This window comes from Scyliorhinus torazame, chromosome 13 (assembly GCF_047496885.1).
Source record: "Scyliorhinus torazame isolate Kashiwa2021f chromosome 13, sScyTor2.1, whole genome shotgun sequence".
Lineage (NCBI taxonomy): Eukaryota > Metazoa > Chordata > Chondrichthyes > Carcharhiniformes > Scyliorhinidae > Scyliorhinus > Scyliorhinus torazame.
The window spans coordinates 181,751,782-181,772,528 of NC_092719.1; the positions used below are offsets into that span (position 1 = coordinate 181,751,782).

Below are 20,747 nucleotides of genomic sequence, written 5' to 3' on the forward strand. Positions count from 1 at the left end.
CAAATAAACAAACGTAAGATGAATAATATATTTCAACAACCAATATAAATGATTTCATTCTGGCATCTGATATAAACATTTCATACCAATGCACACATTTTAAAATTCCAGGACACTAATATTATTAAATACATAACTTGACATACAGTTAGGCACAGCTGGTTATTCATGTTGTAGGTCACCAAATTGCAAACTGTAAGTGCCGTAGCAGATACAGCTAATTCGTCTCCAGTCCGTCCATTCCAAACTTTGATTGTTCCTTTGGAGTCTGCAGTGATTGCAAGGTCTTCTTGTGGAACAGTTATTAATTTCACCAATGGCTCTTCTTGTACTGGAGTTGACCACAGTTGTTTACCCTTTTGAAGCAAAGGAATATTGCTGATGTGATTTACTGATGTACAGGTGAAACAAGCCTTCTGGTCAAACATCTCACATACAGTTTTGTAAGAAACTTTATGGATAGAAATGATGGCCTTCTAATGGATGTGCTGAAATAACTGCAAACTGAATTATTGTCATCAAAATCCATAGTCAGTGGAATTCTTAATTACCACATCGAATAGCAAGCTGTTCCATATGTTGACTATACTCAGTGTAAAGAAATTCTTCATCTGGCACTAACTGTGGTCTTTGAACTTTTCATTGCCTCTTACACATCGTCTTGAAACACAATACTCCGTGTGTGTATCATAGAATTTACAGTGCGGAAGGAGGCCATTTGGCCCATCAAGTCTGCACCGGCTCTTTGAAAGAGCATCCTACTTAACCCCACACCTCCTCACTCTATCCCCATAACGCCGCAACCCCATCTAACCTAAGAGCAATTTAGCATAGCCAATCCACCTAACCTGCACATCTTTGGACTGTTGGAGGAATCCGGAGCACCTGGAGGAAACCCACGCAGACACTGGGAGAACGTGCAGACTCCGCACAGACAGTGACCCAGCAGGGAATCAAACCTTGGACCCTGGCGCTGTGAAGCCATGGTGCTAACCACTATGCTACCGTGCTGCCCCAAATTTTACAGGCATTAGTCATTTGTTTGCACTTAATAAGGATGAATGTGTACATTTATTTAATCATGTTAACTGACACTGAATAACATAGGTTAATATAACCATTCTATTGCTTTATATTGACAACTCATCTGGAATAAAGCCAATGTTGGGGACCATGCACTCATGAAAATAGGCTTGTTATCTGTACGTACTTTTCACTATTTGACAATTTATAATTTTTTTTTACAATGCACATTGACAAAATACAATGACAATTATTCCCACTGAACCAGTTAACATGAAGTAGATTTATAACAGATTGTGCCAACCTCTTGAATGCTCCATGCTCGCAGTGTACGATCTCTAGATGCTGTACAAACCAATGATTTACAGATCCCAGTATCAAATTGATGGTCAGGATTACTCAGGTACTGCAGACCAGTGATACTGTCTTTAAAGAGAGAAACAAACATGGGTTCTATTAATAATTTTCTGGGTTATTGCAGATCATCACGAGGGGGCTGGTTAGAAGCAATATCCAGATTGAATTGTTATTTGCATAGAATCCTCTATTTCTACTTTTTACTTTTGAGATTATAACTCTGATTTTAACCTGTTCTGCTGCGATGAGTGCTGTGGGTGGAATATTAAAATGGTAACTGGTTCCACAGTTTTAACATTCAGGATTTTCAGGAGCAGAGGGCACCCTGCTAGCTTGGGAGAAGATTACACTTTAAATCCTTCAATGCAGCAGCCCCCGTGGCCCCTCCATGATATTACTAATTATCAACACAAGAGACGTTTCTGATTCAGGTAACCAGAAACAAGGTCAGTGGGTTGCCAAATGTCTGACCAGATAAGAAGGAAGGATGCTGTGGTGATGATGCAGGGCTAGGGTAAACCAGAGTTATATGCCAGGGGATTAGCACTTCGGGAAGTGTGTGTCATTGAGTGGGGGATGGGTGGGAGGACAGGGTGGTCAAGAGATTGTGGCTTGGGGTGGGGCAATTGGGGGGTGGGTGGGGGGGGGGGAGGCGTTCAGGAGATTGGGGGTCCAAGAGTAGTAAGAGGGAAACTGGGAAATGCGGGTCAGGAGATTGGGATTTGGACAGGGGAAGAAGAAGGGACAATGGGGTGGGCATGGAGGAGGGAGACTGGAAAATGCAGGTCAGGAGATTAGGATTTGGGCAGGAGAAGAAAGGGGCAATGGGGTGGGCATGGAGGAGGGAGAGTGGGAAATGTGGGTCAGGAGATTGGGATTTGGGCAGGGGAGGAAAGGGACAATGGAGCCGAGCATCCTCTGCAACACCAGAGCAGGCCCAACATGGGAATTACACTGGAAAGGAACAGCCAATATGTGAGTGAATGGACTTTATCATGGGATGAATGGGGACGAAAGACACAGACTGGGAATTCTGACTGGAAAGGAGGAGAAGGAGAAGCAAGGTTTTTGAACAGTGAGCTATTAGACCAGGGAATGTTTCACCATTAATGACTATTGTAGAAAAGACTAGAGCATTATCTAACGAGGAATAGGATGTATTTGAAAGGGCTGAATATGAAAGGGTCTGAGAGGAAAGAGGATTACAACAGAAAATAGAGAGCGCTATAGACGACAAGGATCGAAAGCTCTGCTCCAGTGTGCTGTCTTCTCTATGAAAAATATCCAGTATTGTTTCTGAGTCGGGGGGGAGGTTTAGAAATGTTGGTGATGGTTTTTTGAGCTGAGATAAGGGTGTACCCTGCGAGGAGTGCCCCAGATATTGACCCCTGGACCTTTGAGCGATCTGTTTGGTTCAGGTTAGAATTGATGGAAGAAGCAATAATTTAAGAATTGTCCTTGCACATTCTCCCATGTTTGCAGGGTAGGTGAATTGGCCACGCTAAATTGCCCTTTAATTGGAAAGAATGAATTGGGTACATTAAATTTAAAAAAAGAATTGTCCTTACTGCAGAAAAAGCAAACTATTTTCCACTTACCACTGTGACCTCTGAAAGTTGTACAGGTATAATCGGAAGTGCTACGCCCTGATGCCATGTGTTGCTCCGTTTTGGAACGATGTAAATAATATCTTTTCCAGGAATTTATTTCACGGTCAGTGTTGGAGAGATTGCAGAAGATCCAGCGCTCCAGACACAATCTTCTGTAAATCCAAATGGCATGTATTTCTATCAAACATTTAGTACAGCTCAATCATCCAAACTTAACTAGACCAACTATATACACTGGCTACTGGAGCAAGTCAGATGCTGGGTATTTTGTGGTGAATGATTCCCAGAAGGAATTCCTCTTGCCGCAAGTCATGTGTGTATTGGGAAATTCTCTACTTGTCTGGGTGCAACTACACCAAACTGAAAAGATAAAGCAGTCTACCTGACCAGCACTTCATTCACTGGCCTAACTGGGGAACAATGGCTTCAGTGGATACGATCTTCTGGATACACTGCAGAAATTCATCAAGGCTTCTCTGCAACACTTCACAAACCTGCAATTGCTAACTCCCTGTTAGACGAGGGCAGCGCATGCATGGGAACACTATCTTCTCCAAGTCACAACCATCGTGACTTGCGCATATATTGCCATTCTTCATCATTACAGGGTCAAAGGCATGGAACTCCCTACCTAACAGCATTGTAGGAGCACCTTTACTGCAGTGGTTTAAGAAGAATGTCCACCCCCACTTTCCAAAGAGCAACAAGGCCAAACGTGTCCCAAAAATGAATTTTAAAAGGATCATGAAGTTTAAGTTAAATGCATAGCATATTACACCAGTCGTCTGATGTACTCTTGTTACACTCACTATCCAATTAACAATATTTACATCTTAGTCTGTAAAATTGAGGCTATCCATTCATAAGCAGAGCTGTGCAGAGCAAAAATGTTCACGGTTTGATCGTGTTATGGGCCAGGGTTTAGTGTATCATGGAGTTCACCTGACCCACAACTTTTACTAGATTGTGGTATGGGGAGCATACGGTCCACTCTACAGGTGTGATACAGCAGAAATGGAAAAGCATTTTTTAAAGCAAAACAATGTTTATGCTATGAACTCAAGTTAACCTTTTTAAAACATACAGTGAACATCTTAGCAACCATTAATTCAAATACAACCCCCAAAGACTACAACACTAAGTAAACCTTTAAGCTTTCCTTTTTAACATCTGTTGCTAACTTTTGGTTGGTTCTTAATTTGGCTCTATTTAATCACGTTTGCTCAAGAGTTGCCAGCTATCTTTTGACACCGCCACAAGGTTCAGAACCGAATACTGATCAATGACTCGATACACCAGTTAGTAAGTTCAAAAGCAATGCTCATTTATTTACACACAGTCAAATTTACTCGTGCATAAACTCTACAAACTAAACTACCACTATTACTAAGGCCTATACTTAGCTTTGGGCGCCCACTCAGTCAGAGGAACAATGGCCGTTGCTCAGTTCTGACGCTGTTGGGTTGAGCTGTTTACAGGGTAGCAACTAGGAGCGTCTCGTTGCGTGCGTTGACTTGGAACCTACTTGGTCTGATGCAGCTGCTAGGCTGGTCTCTCTCTTCGCTGAGAGCCAAAGCCAAAGGAGAGTGTTCTCCCTTGGGGGATACCTTTTATACTCAAAAGGGCTTCGGCCTCAACTAGTTGGGAACTTGGCCTCAATTAATTGGGTCTTTCCCAATCATCGGTATCGATTTTCCTCCAATAGAGGGGTGGTTCCCTGAGCGCTGGGCGTGTCCTGTGACTGTCAATCAGCTTTGTCTTAGCTTCTTCTGGCGCCGGGGAGTCTGTCCTAACATTGTGTATCTAAATATTTCCCTTTTGTCCCTGGAGATGGCTCATTAGTATGTAAATCGTTTGGTAGTTTCTGTCCTGTCTGAGCTTTTAAGGTTCTAATCAACAGACACAGCTTGCACCTGCTTGTTTCTTAGTATTGTCCAATTTTTCCTGCAGTCTTTGCAAGTGTCCATTTTGTAATCGGGAAGTGGCCATCCCAGATGGCTACATATCCATACGACTTAAAAACAAAACCCTTATCAGAAGCACATCAGGTTAAAGTCACTACTGTTATTAGTTTTAAATCACCAGGATCGATTTACAGTCTTTAGATTACAGAGAGAGATTCATACACCTTCTGGCTGTGACTGCAGCTATCCAGCTCTGAAAACTAAACTAAAACCCACCCTGCAGCCTGCTCAAAAATGAAAGTAAAAAGCTGACAGACAGCCCAGCTCCACCCACTCTCTGACATCACTGCAGTAGTAAACACCCATTTCTTAAAGGTACTCTCACATGACAATCCTCTATCTGCTAAGGTGCACTCCTATTAAAGTAAGGGAAGAATTGACCAGGGTTCTGCTCACTGTCCAGCAACTACAATAGGAAGTGGGTAAGCTTGACCTGAATTATGAAAGAAATTACGATATTTTGAGTGATCAAGGGGTGCTTTGTAACCATATCCCAGCAGGAACTTAAAAGGAGAGGAGTGAAGCACAACCAAAACAAGTTAATTTAAAAAGGAGTAAAATTCAAACAATAACTCTTAGATTTAATATACACCAACTTGCATTTAAACACGAGCATTTAACCAAATCAAAGGTCCTGATGTGTTTCATGTTTCAAGCGAATGGAGGGGCTCAAGATGGACCCTTGTCAGATTTGGTGTGAGATGCAAACAGAAGGCATTGCTGAATATGATCAGACTATGATTTAACCAGGTAAGAATGGAACCAAGGCACCACCACTGAGCTGGCCAACAGAGGAGATGAATTAGAACAGAAAATGCTAGAAATACTCAGCAGGTCTGACAACGTCTGTGGAGAGAGAAACAGACACAGACGAGGCCAGACCTGTTGAATATTTACAACATTTTCTCTTTTTATTTCAGATTTCCAGCATTCTGCATTCGTCACAGAGGAGAGTGGTGTGGTCAACCATGAGAAAGACTGCAGGAGTAGTCAGGGACGATAATGGTCCTAGTCACCGACAATGTCACTTGTCAATTTGGTTATGGGTGGGGCAAAAAACAGATTGGGGATAAAAGTACAGATGTGGGAGGCACCAACATACTCCTGGACCTTGAAGAGAAAAAAAAAGGGTGGAAATGGAACAATAGATCGTATGGAGAGGGGTCAGGCATGGATTTTAAAGAAGGAAGGTTGATAATGATTTTGAAGGGGACTTCCGGTTGCGGCTATGCGGAGCTAAGCCGCACGATTCGGCAGCTCCCGCGAAAACGGACTTTCGGGCTCGCTAGAAGAGCCCCAACGGAACTTTTTTCACAGCCAATCCGTGGGGAAGAGAGGAGAGAGGTCCCCTACTAACTTGTATGGACCGGACCCGCAGCGAAACGGCCAAAAAAGTGGCATTGGAGCAGCGGCAGAAGAGAGGGAAAACAAGCAAAATGGCGGCAGCTGGGGACAAAGAGGAGATGCAGGAATTCATCAAGCGCTGCTTCGAGGAGCTGCGTAAGGAGATGGTGGCGCCTATGTTGGCAATAATTGAAGGACTGGGGGCAACCCAGAAAGCCCACGAGGTGAAGATCCAGGACAAAGTAAGTGAGAATGAGGACGAGCTCTTGGGCCTGGCGGTGAAAGTGGAGCGGCACGAGGCGCTACACAAGACGTGGGCGGGAAGACTCGAAGAACTGGAGAATAGGTCGAGGAAGAATAATCTGAGGATCCTGGGTCTCCCAGAAGGAGTGGAGGGGGCTGATGCCGCGGCATATGCGGGCACAATGATCGGGGCGCTGATGGGCGCGGAGGCCCCCCCCGGGATTGCTGGAGCCAGAAGGGGCGCACCGAGTGCTGGCGAGGAAGCCCAAGGCAAATGAGCCGCCAAGGGCGATGGTGGTGAGATTTCATCGGTTTACGGACAGAGCGAGGGTCCTGAAATGGTCCAAGAAGGAGCGGAGCAGCAAGTGGGACAACGCAGAGATCAGAATATACCCGGACTGGAGCACGGAGGTCGCTAAGCGGAGAGCGGGTTTCAACCGGGCCAAAGCGGTGCTGCATCGGAAAGGAGTGAAATTTGGAATGTTGCAGCCAGCGCGACTGTGGGTAACACATAATGGCCAACACCACTACTTCGAAACGCCTGAAGAAGCGTGGACCTTTATACTAACTGAAAAGTTGGACTCTAATTGAGGGTTTGTGAGGGTGGGGGGTGTTTGAGGGTTAAAGTACGATGGTTGTTGTATATAGGGGGTCAATCACGCGCAGGGAATGTTATATGGGCTGGGGGAGAGAGACAAGGCCGAGACAGGAGCTGCGCCAGAGGGGGCGGGGCAGGCTTTGGAAAGCGCGGGGTTCTTTTCCCGCGTGCGGGAAGAAAGGCGGGAAGGGGAACGAAGGAACGTATATTGATGGGGAGACTCCCACACGGGGGGGTCAAAGGGATGGCGTGGGAAGCTGGGGTCAGCAGGTATCAGCTGACTTACGGGAGTGATATGGGGGGAGCAAAAAAGCTAGACAGGGGTCTAGCCGGGGGGGGGGGGGGGGGGGGAGGGTTGCTGCTGCACTGGCCGAAAGGGAATGGGACACAGAAGAGGTGGCTGGGACGGGGGTCCCCCGGCTGGGGGACTGGAGAGTGAGGGAGACGCGGACAAGGGACTGGCCCAGAAAAGGAGATGGCTAGCCGGCGGGGGGGTGAGAGCCCCTCCAATCCGGCTGATAACGGGGAACGTGAGGGACCTGAATGGGCCGGTGAAGAGGGCTCGAGTGTTCGCGCACTTGAAGGGACTGAAGGCAGACGTGGCAATGCTCCAAGAGACACACCTGAAGGTGGCGGACCAGGTTAGGTTAAGAAGGGGATGGGTAGGACAGGTATTTCACTCGGGACTGGACGCGAAAAATAGAGGGGTGGCAATTCTGGTGGGAAAACATGTGTCATTTGAGGCCAAGACTATCGTAGTGGATAATGGTGGGAGATATGTGATGGTGAGTGGTAGGTTGCAAGGGACGTGTGTGGTGTTGGTAAATGTATACGCCCCGAACTGGGATGATGCTGGATTCATGAAGCGCATGTTGGGGCGCATTCCGGACCTGGAGGTAGGAGGACTGATAATGGGAGGGGACTTTAATACAGTGCTGGATCCAGCACTGGACCGCTCCAGATCAAGGACGGGAAAGAGGCCGGCGGCGGCCAAGGTGCTCAGGGGGTTTATGGATCAGATGGGGGGGGAGTGGACCCATGGAGGTTTGTAAGACCGCAGGCCAGGGAATTTTCTTTCTTTTCCCACGTGCACAAGGCCTACTCCCGGATAGATTTCTTTGTTCTGGGCAGGGCGTTCATCCCGAGGGTGGAGGGGACGGAGTATTCGGCCATAGCCGTTTTGGACCATGCCCCGCACTGGGTGGAAATGGGGCTGGGAGAGGAGAGGGACCAACGCCCCCTGTGGCGGCTGGACGTGGGACTGTTGGCAGATGGGGTGGTGTGTGGGAAGGTAAGGGGATGTATCGAAAGGTACTTGGAGGCCAACGACAACGGGGAGGTGCGAGTGGGGGTGGTATGGGAGGCGTTGAAGGCGGTGATCAGGGGAGAGCTAATCTCCATCAGGGTTCATAGGGAGAAGACAGAGGGTATGGAAAGGGAGAGGTTAGTGGGGGAGATTTTGCGAGTGGACAGGAGATACGCAGAGGCCCCGGAGGAGAGATTACTTGGGGAAAGGCGACGGCTCCAGACGGAGTTTGACCTGTTGACCACGGGGAAGGCGGAGGCACAGTGGAGGAAGGCGCAGGGGGCGACCTACGAGTACGGGGAAAAGGCCAGTCGGATGCTGGCACACCAGCTCCGTAAGAGGACGGCAGCGAGGGAAATAGGGGGAATCAAAGATGGAGGGGGAGCCACGGTTCGGAGTGCATCCAAAATAAACAAGGTATTCAAAGCCTTCTATGAAGAGCTGTACAGATCCCAGCCCCCGGGGGGGGAAGAGGGGATGAGACGATTCCTAGACCAACTGCAGTTCCCGAGGGTGGAGGAGCAAGAGGCGGCTGGTTTGGGGGCACCAATCGGGTTGGAGGAGCTGAGTAAGGGTCTGGGGAGTATGCAGGCGGGGAAGGCCCCGGGACCGGACGGGTTTCCGGTGGAGTTCTATAGAAAGTATGTGGACCTATTGGCCCCGCTACTAGTGAGGACCTTTAACGAGGCAAGAGAGGAGGGGACCCTGCCCCCGACAATGTCGGAGGCGACAATTTCCTTGATTCTGAAGCGAGACAAGGACCCACTGCAATGTGGATCGTACAGGCCGATTTCGCTCCTCAATGTGGACGCTAAGTTATTGGCAAAAGTGCTGGCCACGAGGATTGAGGACTGTGTACCGGGGGTGATACATGAGGACCAGATGGGATTCGTAAAGGGCAGGCAATTAAACACTAAGGTGCGGCGGCTCTTAAACGTGATAATGATGACGTCGGAGGAGGGAGAGGCGGAGATAGTGGCAGCTATGGACGCGGAAAAGGCCTTTGACCGACTGAGTAGAGTGGGAGTACCTCTGGGAGGTGTTGCGTAGGTTTGGTTTTGGGGGAGGGTTTATTTGCTGGGTTAAGCTCCTTTACAGTGCCCCGGTGGCGAGTGTGGTGACGAACCGGCGGAGGTCGGAGTACTTTCGGCTGTACCGAGGATTGAGGCAGGGGTGCCCCCTGTCCCCCCTGTTGTTTGCATTGGCGATTGAACCCTTGGCCATAGCACTGAGGGAGTCTAATAAATGGAGGGGGGTGGTCCGCGGGGGAGAAGAGCATCGGGTGTCGCTATACGCGGATGATCTGCTGTTGTATGTGGCGGACCCAATGGAGGGGATGGTGGAGGTAATGCAGACTCTGAGGGAGTTTGGGGAGTTCTCGGGCTATAAGCTCAATGTAGGGAAGAGTTAGCTTTTTGTATTACAGGCAGGGGACCAAGAAAGAGGGATAGGGGACCTACCGCTGAGGAGGACGATGGGGAGTTTTCGGTATCTGGGGATCTAGATAGCTAGGGGTTGGGGGGGCCCTACACAAATTGAATCTGACGAGGTTGGTGGACCAAATGGAGGCGGACTTCAAAAGATGGGACATGTTGCCGCTTTCGTTGGCGGGTAGAGTGCAGTCGGTCAAAATGGTGGTCCTTCCGAGGTTTTTGTTTGTGTTTCAGTGCCTTCCCATCGTGATCACCAAGGGCTTTTTTAAGAGAGTAAGTAGGAGTATTATGGGGTTTGTGTGGGCGAATAAGACCCCGAGGGTAAGGAGAGGGTTCCTGGAACGCAGTAGGGACCGAGGAGGGTTGGCGCTGCCAAACCTAGGGAGCTACTACTGGGCAGCAAATGTGGCGATGATCCGCAAGTGGGTTATGGAGGGAGAGGGGGTGGCATGGAAGAGGATGGAGATGGCGTCCTGTAAAGGAACAAGCTTGGGGGCGTTGGTGACGGCACCGCTGCCGTTCTCGCCATCAAAGTATACCACGAGCCCGGTGGTGGCGGCAACATTAAGGATCTGGGGCCAGTGGAGACGGCACAGGGGTGCAGTGGGAGCCTCGGTGTGGTCCCCGATCAGGGGTAACCACTGGTTTGTCCCGGGGAAGATGGACGGGGGGTTCCAGGGCTGGCATCGGGCGGGGATTAGAAGAATGGGGGACCTGTTCATTGACGGGACATTTGCGAGCCTAGGGGCACTGGAGGAGAAGTTTGAGTTACCCCCGGGAAATGCATTTAGATATATGCAGGTGAGGGCTTTTGTGAGGCGAGGTCAGGGAATTCCCGGCACAGAAAGTCAAGACAGGGTGATCTCGGGTGTATGGGTCAGGGAGGGCAAGGTTTCGGCAGTACACCAAGAGATGAAAGAAGAGGGGGAAGCCCTAGCAGAAGAGTTGAAGGGTAAATGGGAGGAGGAACTGGGGGAGGAGATCGAGGAAGGTTTGTGGGCTGATGCCCTAGGTAGGGTTAATTCCTCCTCCTCGTGTGCCAGGCTTAGCCTGATACAATTTAAGGTGGTTCACAGGGCGCACTTGACGGGGGCGAGGTTGAGTAGGTTCTTCGGGGTAGAGGACAGATGTGGAAGGTGTTCAGGGAGTCCGGCGAACCATGTCCACATGTTTTGGTCATGCCCGGCACTGGAGGGGTTCTGGAGAGGAGTGGCGGGAGCAATATCTCAGGTGGTGAAAGTCCGGGTCAAGCCAAGCTGGGGGCTAGCAATATTCGGAGTAGTGGATGAGCCGGGAGTGCAGGAGGCGAAAGAGGCTGGAATTCTGGCCTTTGCATCCCTAGTAGCCCGGCGAAGGATCTTGTTATTGTGGAAGGAGGCGAAGCCCCCTAGCCTGGAGGCCTGGATAAACGACATGGCCGGGTTCATTAAGTTGGAGAGGATTAAGTTCGCCTTGAGAGTGTCTGCGCAGGGGTTCTACAGGCGGTGGCAACCATTCCTAGACTACCTCAAGGAGCGTTAGAGGAAGGCCGGTCAGCAGCAGCAGCAACCCTGGCGGGGGGGGGGGGGGAACGAGAGACTGTTTGAGGGGGGATGGATGAGCGGGAGATAGCATGGAGGGTGGGGGAAACTGGCATGTGCGGGCGAGAGCCAGTGTATAAATCTATGTAAATATACCATTTTGCCATGTATATATCTTGCTCAATGTGATTTTGTGTTATTTTGTTACGGGGGGGTGGGGTTATTGTTTGTAAGGGGAAAAAATTGTGTTGTCAAAAAATCTTAATAAATATATATTTTTTTAAAAGATAATGATTTCGAAAGGGGGAATCATTTAGGTTGTTAGTTCACAAGGACAGCAAGAAGTAATGCTGGGTGGTCAGTTTCGTGAGAAAGGAGTTGAAGGACTCGGCAGTAAGTTTCGAACAATGCTGAGAGATGGAATGGAAGGAGTTGGGGTGTGCGGCACTGGTAATATTGTTCGGAACAGGCCCCATCTGCCCTCTGGTAGATGTAAAAGATCCCATGCCACCATCACAAAGGACAGCAAGTTCCACCTGAACAATATTTATTCCTCAGCCAACATTACTAAAATATCACATTGCTATTTGTTAGACGTTCCCATATTACAATAGTGACAATTGGAAGTACATCAGCTGTAAATTACTTTGAGATGTCCTGAGGTCATAAAAGGTGCTCAGCAAATGCACATTATTTTATTGCGCACAATAGAGCAGACAGCCGACAGTAACAGACCAGTCTCACCTCCACAGCCAAGGAGTTTCTGCAGCATCATTCCAAGCCTGTAATTACAAGATATGAATATTTATTCTTTGTTGGATTTGAATTTGATGGGAAAAATCTATTAAATTATGGAGTCACTGACGAGATGCAAAGTTTGCTACAAAAATTGCAACAAGTTAATTCGGAACTTCCAAATAAATTGTTTTAAACCAGTTTGAATATTTTTTAAAGCAGAGGTGGATAGATTTTTGGTTAGCAAGGGGGGGGTGATAGATTATTGGGGGGGGGGGGGGGAGGGGGGGTTGTGGGTAGGTGAGATGCAGTCTTTAGGTTACTATCAGATCAGCCATAATCTTATTAAATGGCGGAGCAGCCACATGGGGCTCCTTGCTCGCAGCTCATTCCCACACAATCCATAGAAAGGTGTCTGGAAATCCTCAGTCATAGAAGCTCCCAATTTGAGTGGGTGAATGGTAAACCACACAACTCTGACTTGGGAACTTTGCAATATTGATAACGATAAGTAATTCGACCATAATTGTTGCTGGTTGGACCTATTCAGCCTCCTGTCTGCTAATGTACTGACCTGGGGCAAGGCCTCACTATTTTCAGCAGCAACAACTTGAATTACTGCAGCACCTCAAACACACAAAGAGGTCACAAAGCGCATATTAGAAGAGTATACTAAACCAGGCATCGAGCTAAGAGGAGATATCAGGAGGAACAATTGAAAGCCCATCAAAGTTAAGTTCTAAGGCAGCTATTAAAGGAGGAACGCAGAGAGATTTGGAGATTTCCAGAGTGTGAAGCGTAGGAGACCGAAAGCCTAGCCGCCCACGATTAGGCAAAGCGAAATGGAGATACACAACAATCAGAGATATGGTGGGGCAAGGTCACAGATGCACCTAAACACAATGATAAAAATGTAAATTTTGGGTGTTTGGAGACGGGTAGTTCGTGTGGATAAGCCAAATCAGGGACGGTAAATAAGCAAGACACAATGTGGGGTAGGATGCAATATAGGCAGAATATTTTGGTTAAGTTAAGCCAGTAGAGTTGTGAAATAGTCAAGTCAGGTGGTGAAAAAGGATAGATGAGGGTTTCAGCAGCAGATAGGCTGATGTAGTGGCAGAGCTAGGTGATGTTGTGGAGATGAAAGTAGATGATCTTTACGATATAGTGCATGCAGGACCAAAATGTTGACTTGGGTTCAAGTCAGATACTGAAGTTAGGGACAATTCGGTTCAGCCACAGACAACAGTCAGAGGCCCAGGTTTCTCCCATGATGGAACTGCCCCAAAAACACAAGTTTCACCCCCGAACACGGCATTTCCTATTGGGAATAAGGGGAGGGCGTGTTTCGTGCATGTGTATTTTATGGAGGCAGCTGGCTATTTAAGTCATCAACTGCCTTCACTGAAGTGGGCTTTATTAGACCAGGTAAAAGAAGGTCTGAACCTCTTGGATATCCTTTGGAGATTCCTTTGGGGGAGGTCAGGTGTTCTTTGAAAATGTTAAAAGTAGGCATAAATGTACGTAAAATGTGCATGAACCCATTACCATCAAACATGCTGGAACTATCATCAGACCTGTCAAAATTGTCAGACGCACCTGTTAAAGGACCTGTCAAAAATGCCAAGAGAACCTGTCAAAGAGGCCTGACTAAAGCACCTCTCAAAGGGAGCTCTCATGGCATTTAAAAAGCCTCCAGACTGTTAAGGAAAATTGTTGCTTGCTATTTAACGATGTTGAGGTAAGCTTGGGGGTTTCCATTACTGGATTCGTGTTGCATGATTGATTTCATAATCACACATTCCCACAGTAGGGTGCCTGTCAATTCACAGTTTAATTGACAGCTCCAAGTGTTTTAGACTCTTTGAAGTGATGGTTGATGAATTCCAATGCTTGTTGTTATAAGGGATTGTACACTTGAATTAAATATTTGTTATAAGGCTTTATTTTGTTGAAGGAATGCAAATGTCGCAAATGAGTTTTTTTGAATGAGCGTCTTCTTTCAATATAGTGAAATCTGCAATAGACATTTATAACTTTTCAGAAAATTATTTTACAACATCTCTGCATGTGTCCTGAAGTCTGCCCATGATTTATACTGGATGAGTATGGGAGCATGGGTTGGCATGAGCTGATACAATTGATGTAGAGCCTTGAAAGGGCCAATGGGTTGGCGAGGGGCATTGATTGGCATGGGGCTAGAAAGGGCCATGGGGTGAGGTAGAGAAGCATATCTTAGATTGGGGCATGAAGGGTGATTGAGTTGTTTGGAGCATAACGTGGCATAGCATATGGGGTGATGGGCTTGTTGGGGTAGTAATTGCATGGAGGGTATGAGTGACAGAGGAGTGTTGGGCATAGTGGCATGAGGAGCAAGTGTGTGTGTGTGCGGGAATACCTTGGCATGGGGATTTGAGTAGCCATATGGGGTGGGTGGGGAATATATCTTAACATGGGGGCATGATGGTTCGGGGTGGGTGAGGGCATGAGATGGCATGGATGAGGCATTGGGAGTGTGTGTGGGTGTGCAGGGTGAGGACCTGGAGGACACACAGCACCTAAAGGCGAGCCTTTTACACAGCTTTCCTCGGCACCTAGTGGCACCTTACCAGGCTGCCTCCCAAATGTTTCCACAGTCGGCTGGGCCGACTCCATCCCACACTTTCCCCCAGTGGAAATCCTATCCCTGCGAATACACTTCCTCCCGAGGTGGGTGGGCTGAGCCGGGAATTTTGTCGTCTCCCAGTGCACGCTGCAAGGATGAAAATCCAGGTCGAGCAGTCTGAGGACACAGCAGGCAACGCATGAGGGGTTCGAGGGATGGTGGATAGGTAGTGGGGCAGGAACAGGTTGCCAAGAGATGTCTGGGCCACAATCAGATAGCTCCGATTGGAAGCAAACAGAATAGCCCCACCCAGCTGTACAGAGGAGAGCAGAGGAGGACATTGAGATTGGTCTCGTCAAAGGGTGCAGAGGTCAAGTAAGATGAATGCTCCAGCAACACAATTATCCAGATATTAGTGAGCAAGAGAGAGTTAGCGCGCAACTGGACAGCAGGAATCAGAGAGTTGGAAGTGCCTGATTGACCCCATCAATCGCGGTTTGGTTTGGTGTTTTGAGTCTCATTTGTAATTTTTTTTTTCAAAGGCAGTTTCCCTTTAAGGGACTGTCCCTTTAATTCGTCTCTCAGTTCATATGATTTCGTTTACCTGGTTGTTTATGTGAATCAAATGTGTTGGAAAAGAGGAAGCAAGCAGTGGGTGTGCTGGGCCTACGGCAACTCTGCACAACTCCTCGGTCAGCTTCTAAATGTGAGGCGGAAACGTTTAAACCAGCCGCCCTTCCATTCTCTCCAGGTCTCTGCTGGTTTGCATTCCGCCCAGTGCAATCCCCATTCCGCCCAGGAGCCCTTTGCTTCCCTTTAGAAGTATTTTTGTGAACATTTGCAGTCCCGTTTCTGTGGAATAGTCTCCCACCCATGGCCTAGTAAATATGGGACCGATTCCAATGGACTGCAGTAAAGAAGCAGGATTGCAGCAATCTCTCACCCAGACCTTGGTGGGAAAGATAACTGGATCGTGACTGGCTGAAGTGTGTGTCTTGACAGGGGCTGTTTACTGGGGAACCCCTGCTTTATCTAGATTAGGCTGCCTGCACATCAAGAAGTACGCGGAATAAATCAGGCTGCACTATTCCTGGAGGGAACTCGAGTGTTGAATGGTGCTGGGGTTTAGATAGAGTCATTCCCACTGAGCTGCTCTGTGCTGGCTGGGCCAGGAGCGCCCTGACTGCTGTTAACTCTCTCTCAGTCAGTGCTGGGACAACCCGCCTCTCCGCCCAGCTTCTTTACCTGGTTCACCAGAGAGGCCCGTCTCAAATCATCGGCCCCCAGCCGAGTGAAGATGTGGATCAGAGAGTCCCGAGTGAGGACAGGAGCCGGAGCGCTCTCCATCCCAGCCGGATCTCCGCTCTCCATCAAACAGGGCGCGGCAGCCGCCGCAATCCTTCTCAATGAAGTCCACCCCCCGGAACAGAGCCAGGCAGACACGCTCACCAACTTCCCAGCTCGTCTCTCCCCGCCTATGGCATCCCCAAAAGGCACAAAATGCCAAAATAAACTTTCAAGACTTCGAGCCCAGGCCAAGTGGCCAACCGGAGATCTCAAAGCTGCAAATGTTACAGAGCCGGCGGTTTGAGACTATTTGGGCAGAGCCAGCGAGGTACACTACCCCAGTGTGACACTGCACCAGTTTCTCTCTCCTTCCAAGTTAAGAGGTTAAACCGAGCTGATTCTCAGTTCAGAGTGACCCCTGTCCTCACTGAGCGTTATGAGAATGAATAATATGGGGCAAGTTTTGTTTTGGAAAATCAACATAATGAGAATGTCATGCCAGATTGGCCTGTGACCTCAAATGAATTCGGGGAGGAGGCTTCTGCATTCTAAATGTTATTTTACAAAGTTCAATAAGCTGTACAATTATTTGATCTGCAAAATAAATAAATAGGCCATTTATCATCTTTGTTGAAAAATCCAATCCTTTGAGGACCTCTATATAATAATCTTTACTGTCACAAGTAGGCTTACATTAACACTGCAATGACGTTACTGTGAAAAGCCCCTAGTCGCCACATTCTGGCGCCTGTTCGGGTGCACAGAGGGAGAATTCAGAATGTCCAAATTACCTAACAGCACGTCTTTCGGGACTTGTGGGAGGAAACCCACGCAAACAAGGTAGAGTGTGCAGACTCCACACAGACTGACTCAAGCCGGGAATCAAACCTGGGACCCTGGAGCTGTGAAGCAATGGTGCTACCACTGTGCTATGATCTGTTATATATATACAAATATAGGCTGGACTTGTATGTTTTGCTCATGTAAAATCCTCACACTTCAACGCAATTTGTTTATTTAACTGTAGTGGCAAAGAAAAGGTGTCGGTTATCTTTGGTACTGAGCCATCATTTAATATGACAGAATATAAACTCAAGCTAGGTGTGCAGCTTCTGAGGAAGTTCCTTTGCCGCAACTTCAAATCTTTCAGCAGTGCTATCAAGCAGATAAGGTATTGAGGGAGTTAAAGCCATAAAGGAAGTCAGTCCAAAAACACAATGAGGCGCTGCTTCTGCTGTTTGTTCTTGTAAATCTCTCTTGTTCATATTTTTCCCCAAGTTTACAGATGAATGAGTAATACCAACTCACTGTTCAGATAGTCCAGTGTTCCATTTGTCTTCTCAATATAAGCCTATTGCATTGTTATTCAGATTTACAGTTCAAATTCAATGAGGGATATCCGAATACAGCAGCAGTCTGTTCAATAAATAGGATTCTGAGGAATGATATTTGAATATTTGTATTTAAAAGTTTTGTTTATATCAAACAGGACATCAGTAACATAGCTGATGTTACACAGTATATTGTAATGATAAAAGCACACAGAAAAAACAAGACTAATACAACCTATCATATCATCTTTTCATAACGATACTAATTACTCCCCCAAACAGCTGATGATGACTAGTTCTTTAAAGTAGGAAATGAATGGCTGTCACCTCAGGTAAAATCCCTCCACCGACCCTCTAATGGTGTGACCTTTTCCAGATAGAGAAACTCCATAAGGTCAACCATCCCAGCAGAACTCACCTCCGCGGAGGCTATCAGTGAGGCAAAGGCCAGAACATTCGCTTTCACCTCGGTCTGCAGTCCTAATGAGTCCGACACCCCAAAAATGGCCAGCAACGGACCAGGCTCCGGATCCATATTGAGAATCGCTGACATGCTGTAAAAGAAGAAGATCCAAAAGCTTGCCATCCCAGGGCATGACCAGAACATGGATGTGTTGAATGGGCCCCCGATAGCACCGCTCATATTTGTCCTCCACTCCCATGAAGAACCATTCATCCTTGCCTTAGTTAGATGAATTCTATGTACCACTTTGAGCTGAATCAGGCAAAGCTGCACGCAGGAGGAAGTGAAATTCACTCTGCTAAGGGCTTCACATCACATCTCTTCATCCAGAATAGGACCTACCTCCCCCACCCACTTTGCTCACCTTTGACATGATCTGCCATAAATGTTTGAAATGCTCCCCTCCTCAGACCCCGCTAGCAATAGGATTCACCCAAGCAGGGTGGGTTGCGGGGCTAAAGGAAATGTATAAAATTCTGGATAAAATTGCGTTGCTGGAAGTAGTGGATCGATTGTGTCCCTGACAGTTAAAATTTCACCGAGAGCTCCTCCAAACTGGCAAATCGTCCGTCCCTCCACGAACAGATCCCCAAAGCTCTCAAGGTCCTTTCCCCTCCATGACTTAAATGTCCCATCCAGACTCGGCGGCACAAGGGATTGCTGCAGCTAGGGCCAATAGTGACCGGGAGCTCAGTTAGTAATGCTGCCTAAACTGCTTCCATATCCTTAAAGTAGAGATCACTACCGGGTTCGAGGAATACTTTGTCAGGGAGAGCGGGAGCAAGGCCATCACCAAAGCCCGCAAATCCGAGCCCCCAAATGAACCCTCCTCTGTCTGACTCACTATAATAATAATCGCTTATTGTCACATGTAGGCTTCAATGAAGTTACTGTGAAAAGCCCCTAGCCTCCACATTCCAGCGCCTGTTCGGGGAGGCCGGTACAGGAATTGAACCTGCGCTGCTGGCATTGATCTGAAATACAAGCCAGCTGTTTAGCCCACTGTGCTAAACCAGCTCCGAGCAGTTCGGCTCCCCCAACTATCCCAGCACCTTTTCAATATTGGCCCAAGAATAAAACAGAAAGATGGATAACACCAGACCCCTCAACTGTCGGCCCTTCTGAAGGAACACCCTGTGGGTTCTTGGTGACTTACTTCCCCAAATAAAAGAGGCCAACAATCTGCTAATCCTGGCAAAGAAATACTTGGGGAGGAAAACAGGGAGGCAGTGAAACAAAACCTTGGATAAATGTTCATCTTAACAGTCTGGACTCTGCCAGCCAGTGATAGTGGAAGGCTCTCCCACTTTTATAGGTCTGACTTCACTGTGCTCACCAGACTTGTATAATCTAACCTATGAAGCGTAGATCAACCATGGGCCACCCGAATACCCAGATCACGGAAACTACCTCTGGCAAGACGGAAGTCAATCCCTCCAGTTTGTCTCCCCTCCCCGGGGGTTTTAACTGGAAAGTATTTACTCTTCTCCAGGTTCAGTTTATACCCTGAAAAGGAGCCACGGCTCCTCAGTAGCTTTCATAGTGGAGACTGCGTCCGTAACACACAAGAGCAGGTCGTCAGTGTACAAAGATATCTAGTGTTCCTTTCCCCCCTGCCTTATCCCCCCGAAGACGTCAACGCAATGGCTAAGTATTCAGTCGCCTGTGCAAATAGGAGTGGTGACAATGGGCACCCCTGCCTCGTGCCTCTATTCAGGAGAAAGTGCCCCAAGCTCAATGCGTTAGTGCGTACACTTATCTTAGGCGATCTATACAATAGCCAAACCCATGAAATGAACTTCGGCCCAAGTCCAAACCTCAAAGAGCTATTCCCACACTACTCTGTCAAAGGCCTTCTCCGCATCCATCGAGATAATCACCTTGGTTCACAAGCTCTAGGGGGAGAGAGGACAATATTCAGCACCATCGTATATTAAAAGATAACTGTTGCCCCTTGACAAAGCCTGTCTGGTCCTCTGTAATTACCGCTGGGACACATGTCTCCAGTTGCAGGACCAGCACCGTGGTCCACAGTTAAAAAGGAAGTGGGCCTGTACGATCCACATTCTGTTGGGTCTTTATTCTTTTTCAAAATGAAGGAGATGGAGGCCTGTAAAAGTGTATTGTGCAATGCTCCTGAGCCAAAGAATCATTGAACATGTCTATTATCAGTGGTACCAGTTGGCCCGCAAATGTCTTATAAAATTTGACGGGATACCCATCAGGGCCAGGGGCCTTCCCCGACTGCATCAGCCCAATGCTCTTCAACACTTCTTCAGGGCTTAACAGGGTCTCCATATTCTTCCTTCTCTCTCTCTCCACCACTGGGATGGACAACCAATCTCGGAACTCTGACATGCTCGTCCAGTTCCCTGGGGGCTCCGACCTGTAAAGATTTTTTAAAAAAATCTTTTTTTTTAAATTTAGTGTACCCAATTAATTTTTTCAATTAAGGGGCAATTTAGCGTGGCCAATCCACCTACCCTGCACATCTTTGGGTTGTGGGGAAAAACCCACGCAAATACAGGGAGAATGTGCAAACTCCACATGGACAGTGACCCAGAGCCGGGATCGAAACTGGGACCTCAGCGCTGTGAGGCAGCAGGTGAAGAGCATTGGGCTGATGTAGTCTGGTCCTGAAGGGGCTGGTTTAGCACAGTGGCTAAACAGCTGGCTTGTAATGAAGAACAAGGTAGCAGCGCGGGTTCAATTCCCGTACTGGCTTCCCCGAACAGGCGCCGGAATATGGCAACTAGGGGCTTTTCACAATAACTTCATTGAAGCCTTCTTGTAACAATAACCAATTATTATTATTACATCGGTTTAAGGTGTGAGGGTGAAAGTATAGAGGAGATGTGAGAGGCAGGTATTTTACACAGAGGGTGTTGAGTTCCTGGAACGCACTGCCGGAGGAGGTGGTGGAAGCAG

The 20,747-nt window shown here is 47.8% G+C and overlaps 1 protein-coding gene across 4 annotated transcripts in view; it reads right to left on the minus strand.

Moving 5' to 3' along the window:
- fbxw12 (F-box and WD repeat domain containing 12) overlaps positions 1 to 16,347 on the minus strand; it is a 52,549-nt gene extending 36,202 nt beyond the window's left edge. For 2 of the 4 annotated variants that reach the window (XR_011934168.1, XM_072472529.1), the window contains exons 1-5: positions 15,984 to 16,347; positions 12,143 to 12,180; positions 2,979 to 3,142; positions 1,328 to 1,449; positions 147 to 356 (exon numbers count right to left, since the gene is read on the minus strand). Coding sequence is in view for 2 of the 4 variants with exons in the window: in XM_072472529.1 (XP_072328630.1) it covers positions 147 to 356; positions 1,328 to 1,449; positions 2,979 to 3,142; positions 12,143 to 12,180; positions 15,984 to 16,109 (660 nt within the window). In the remaining 2 variants the exon portion in view is untranslated. The remainder of the gene's footprint in view (positions 1 to 146; positions 357 to 1,327; positions 1,450 to 2,978; positions 3,143 to 12,142; positions 12,181 to 15,983) is intronic. The other 2 variants (XM_072472530.1, XR_011934169.1) reach the window with 2 other exon arrangements.
- Positions 16,348 to 20,747: the final 4,400 nt, after the last annotated feature.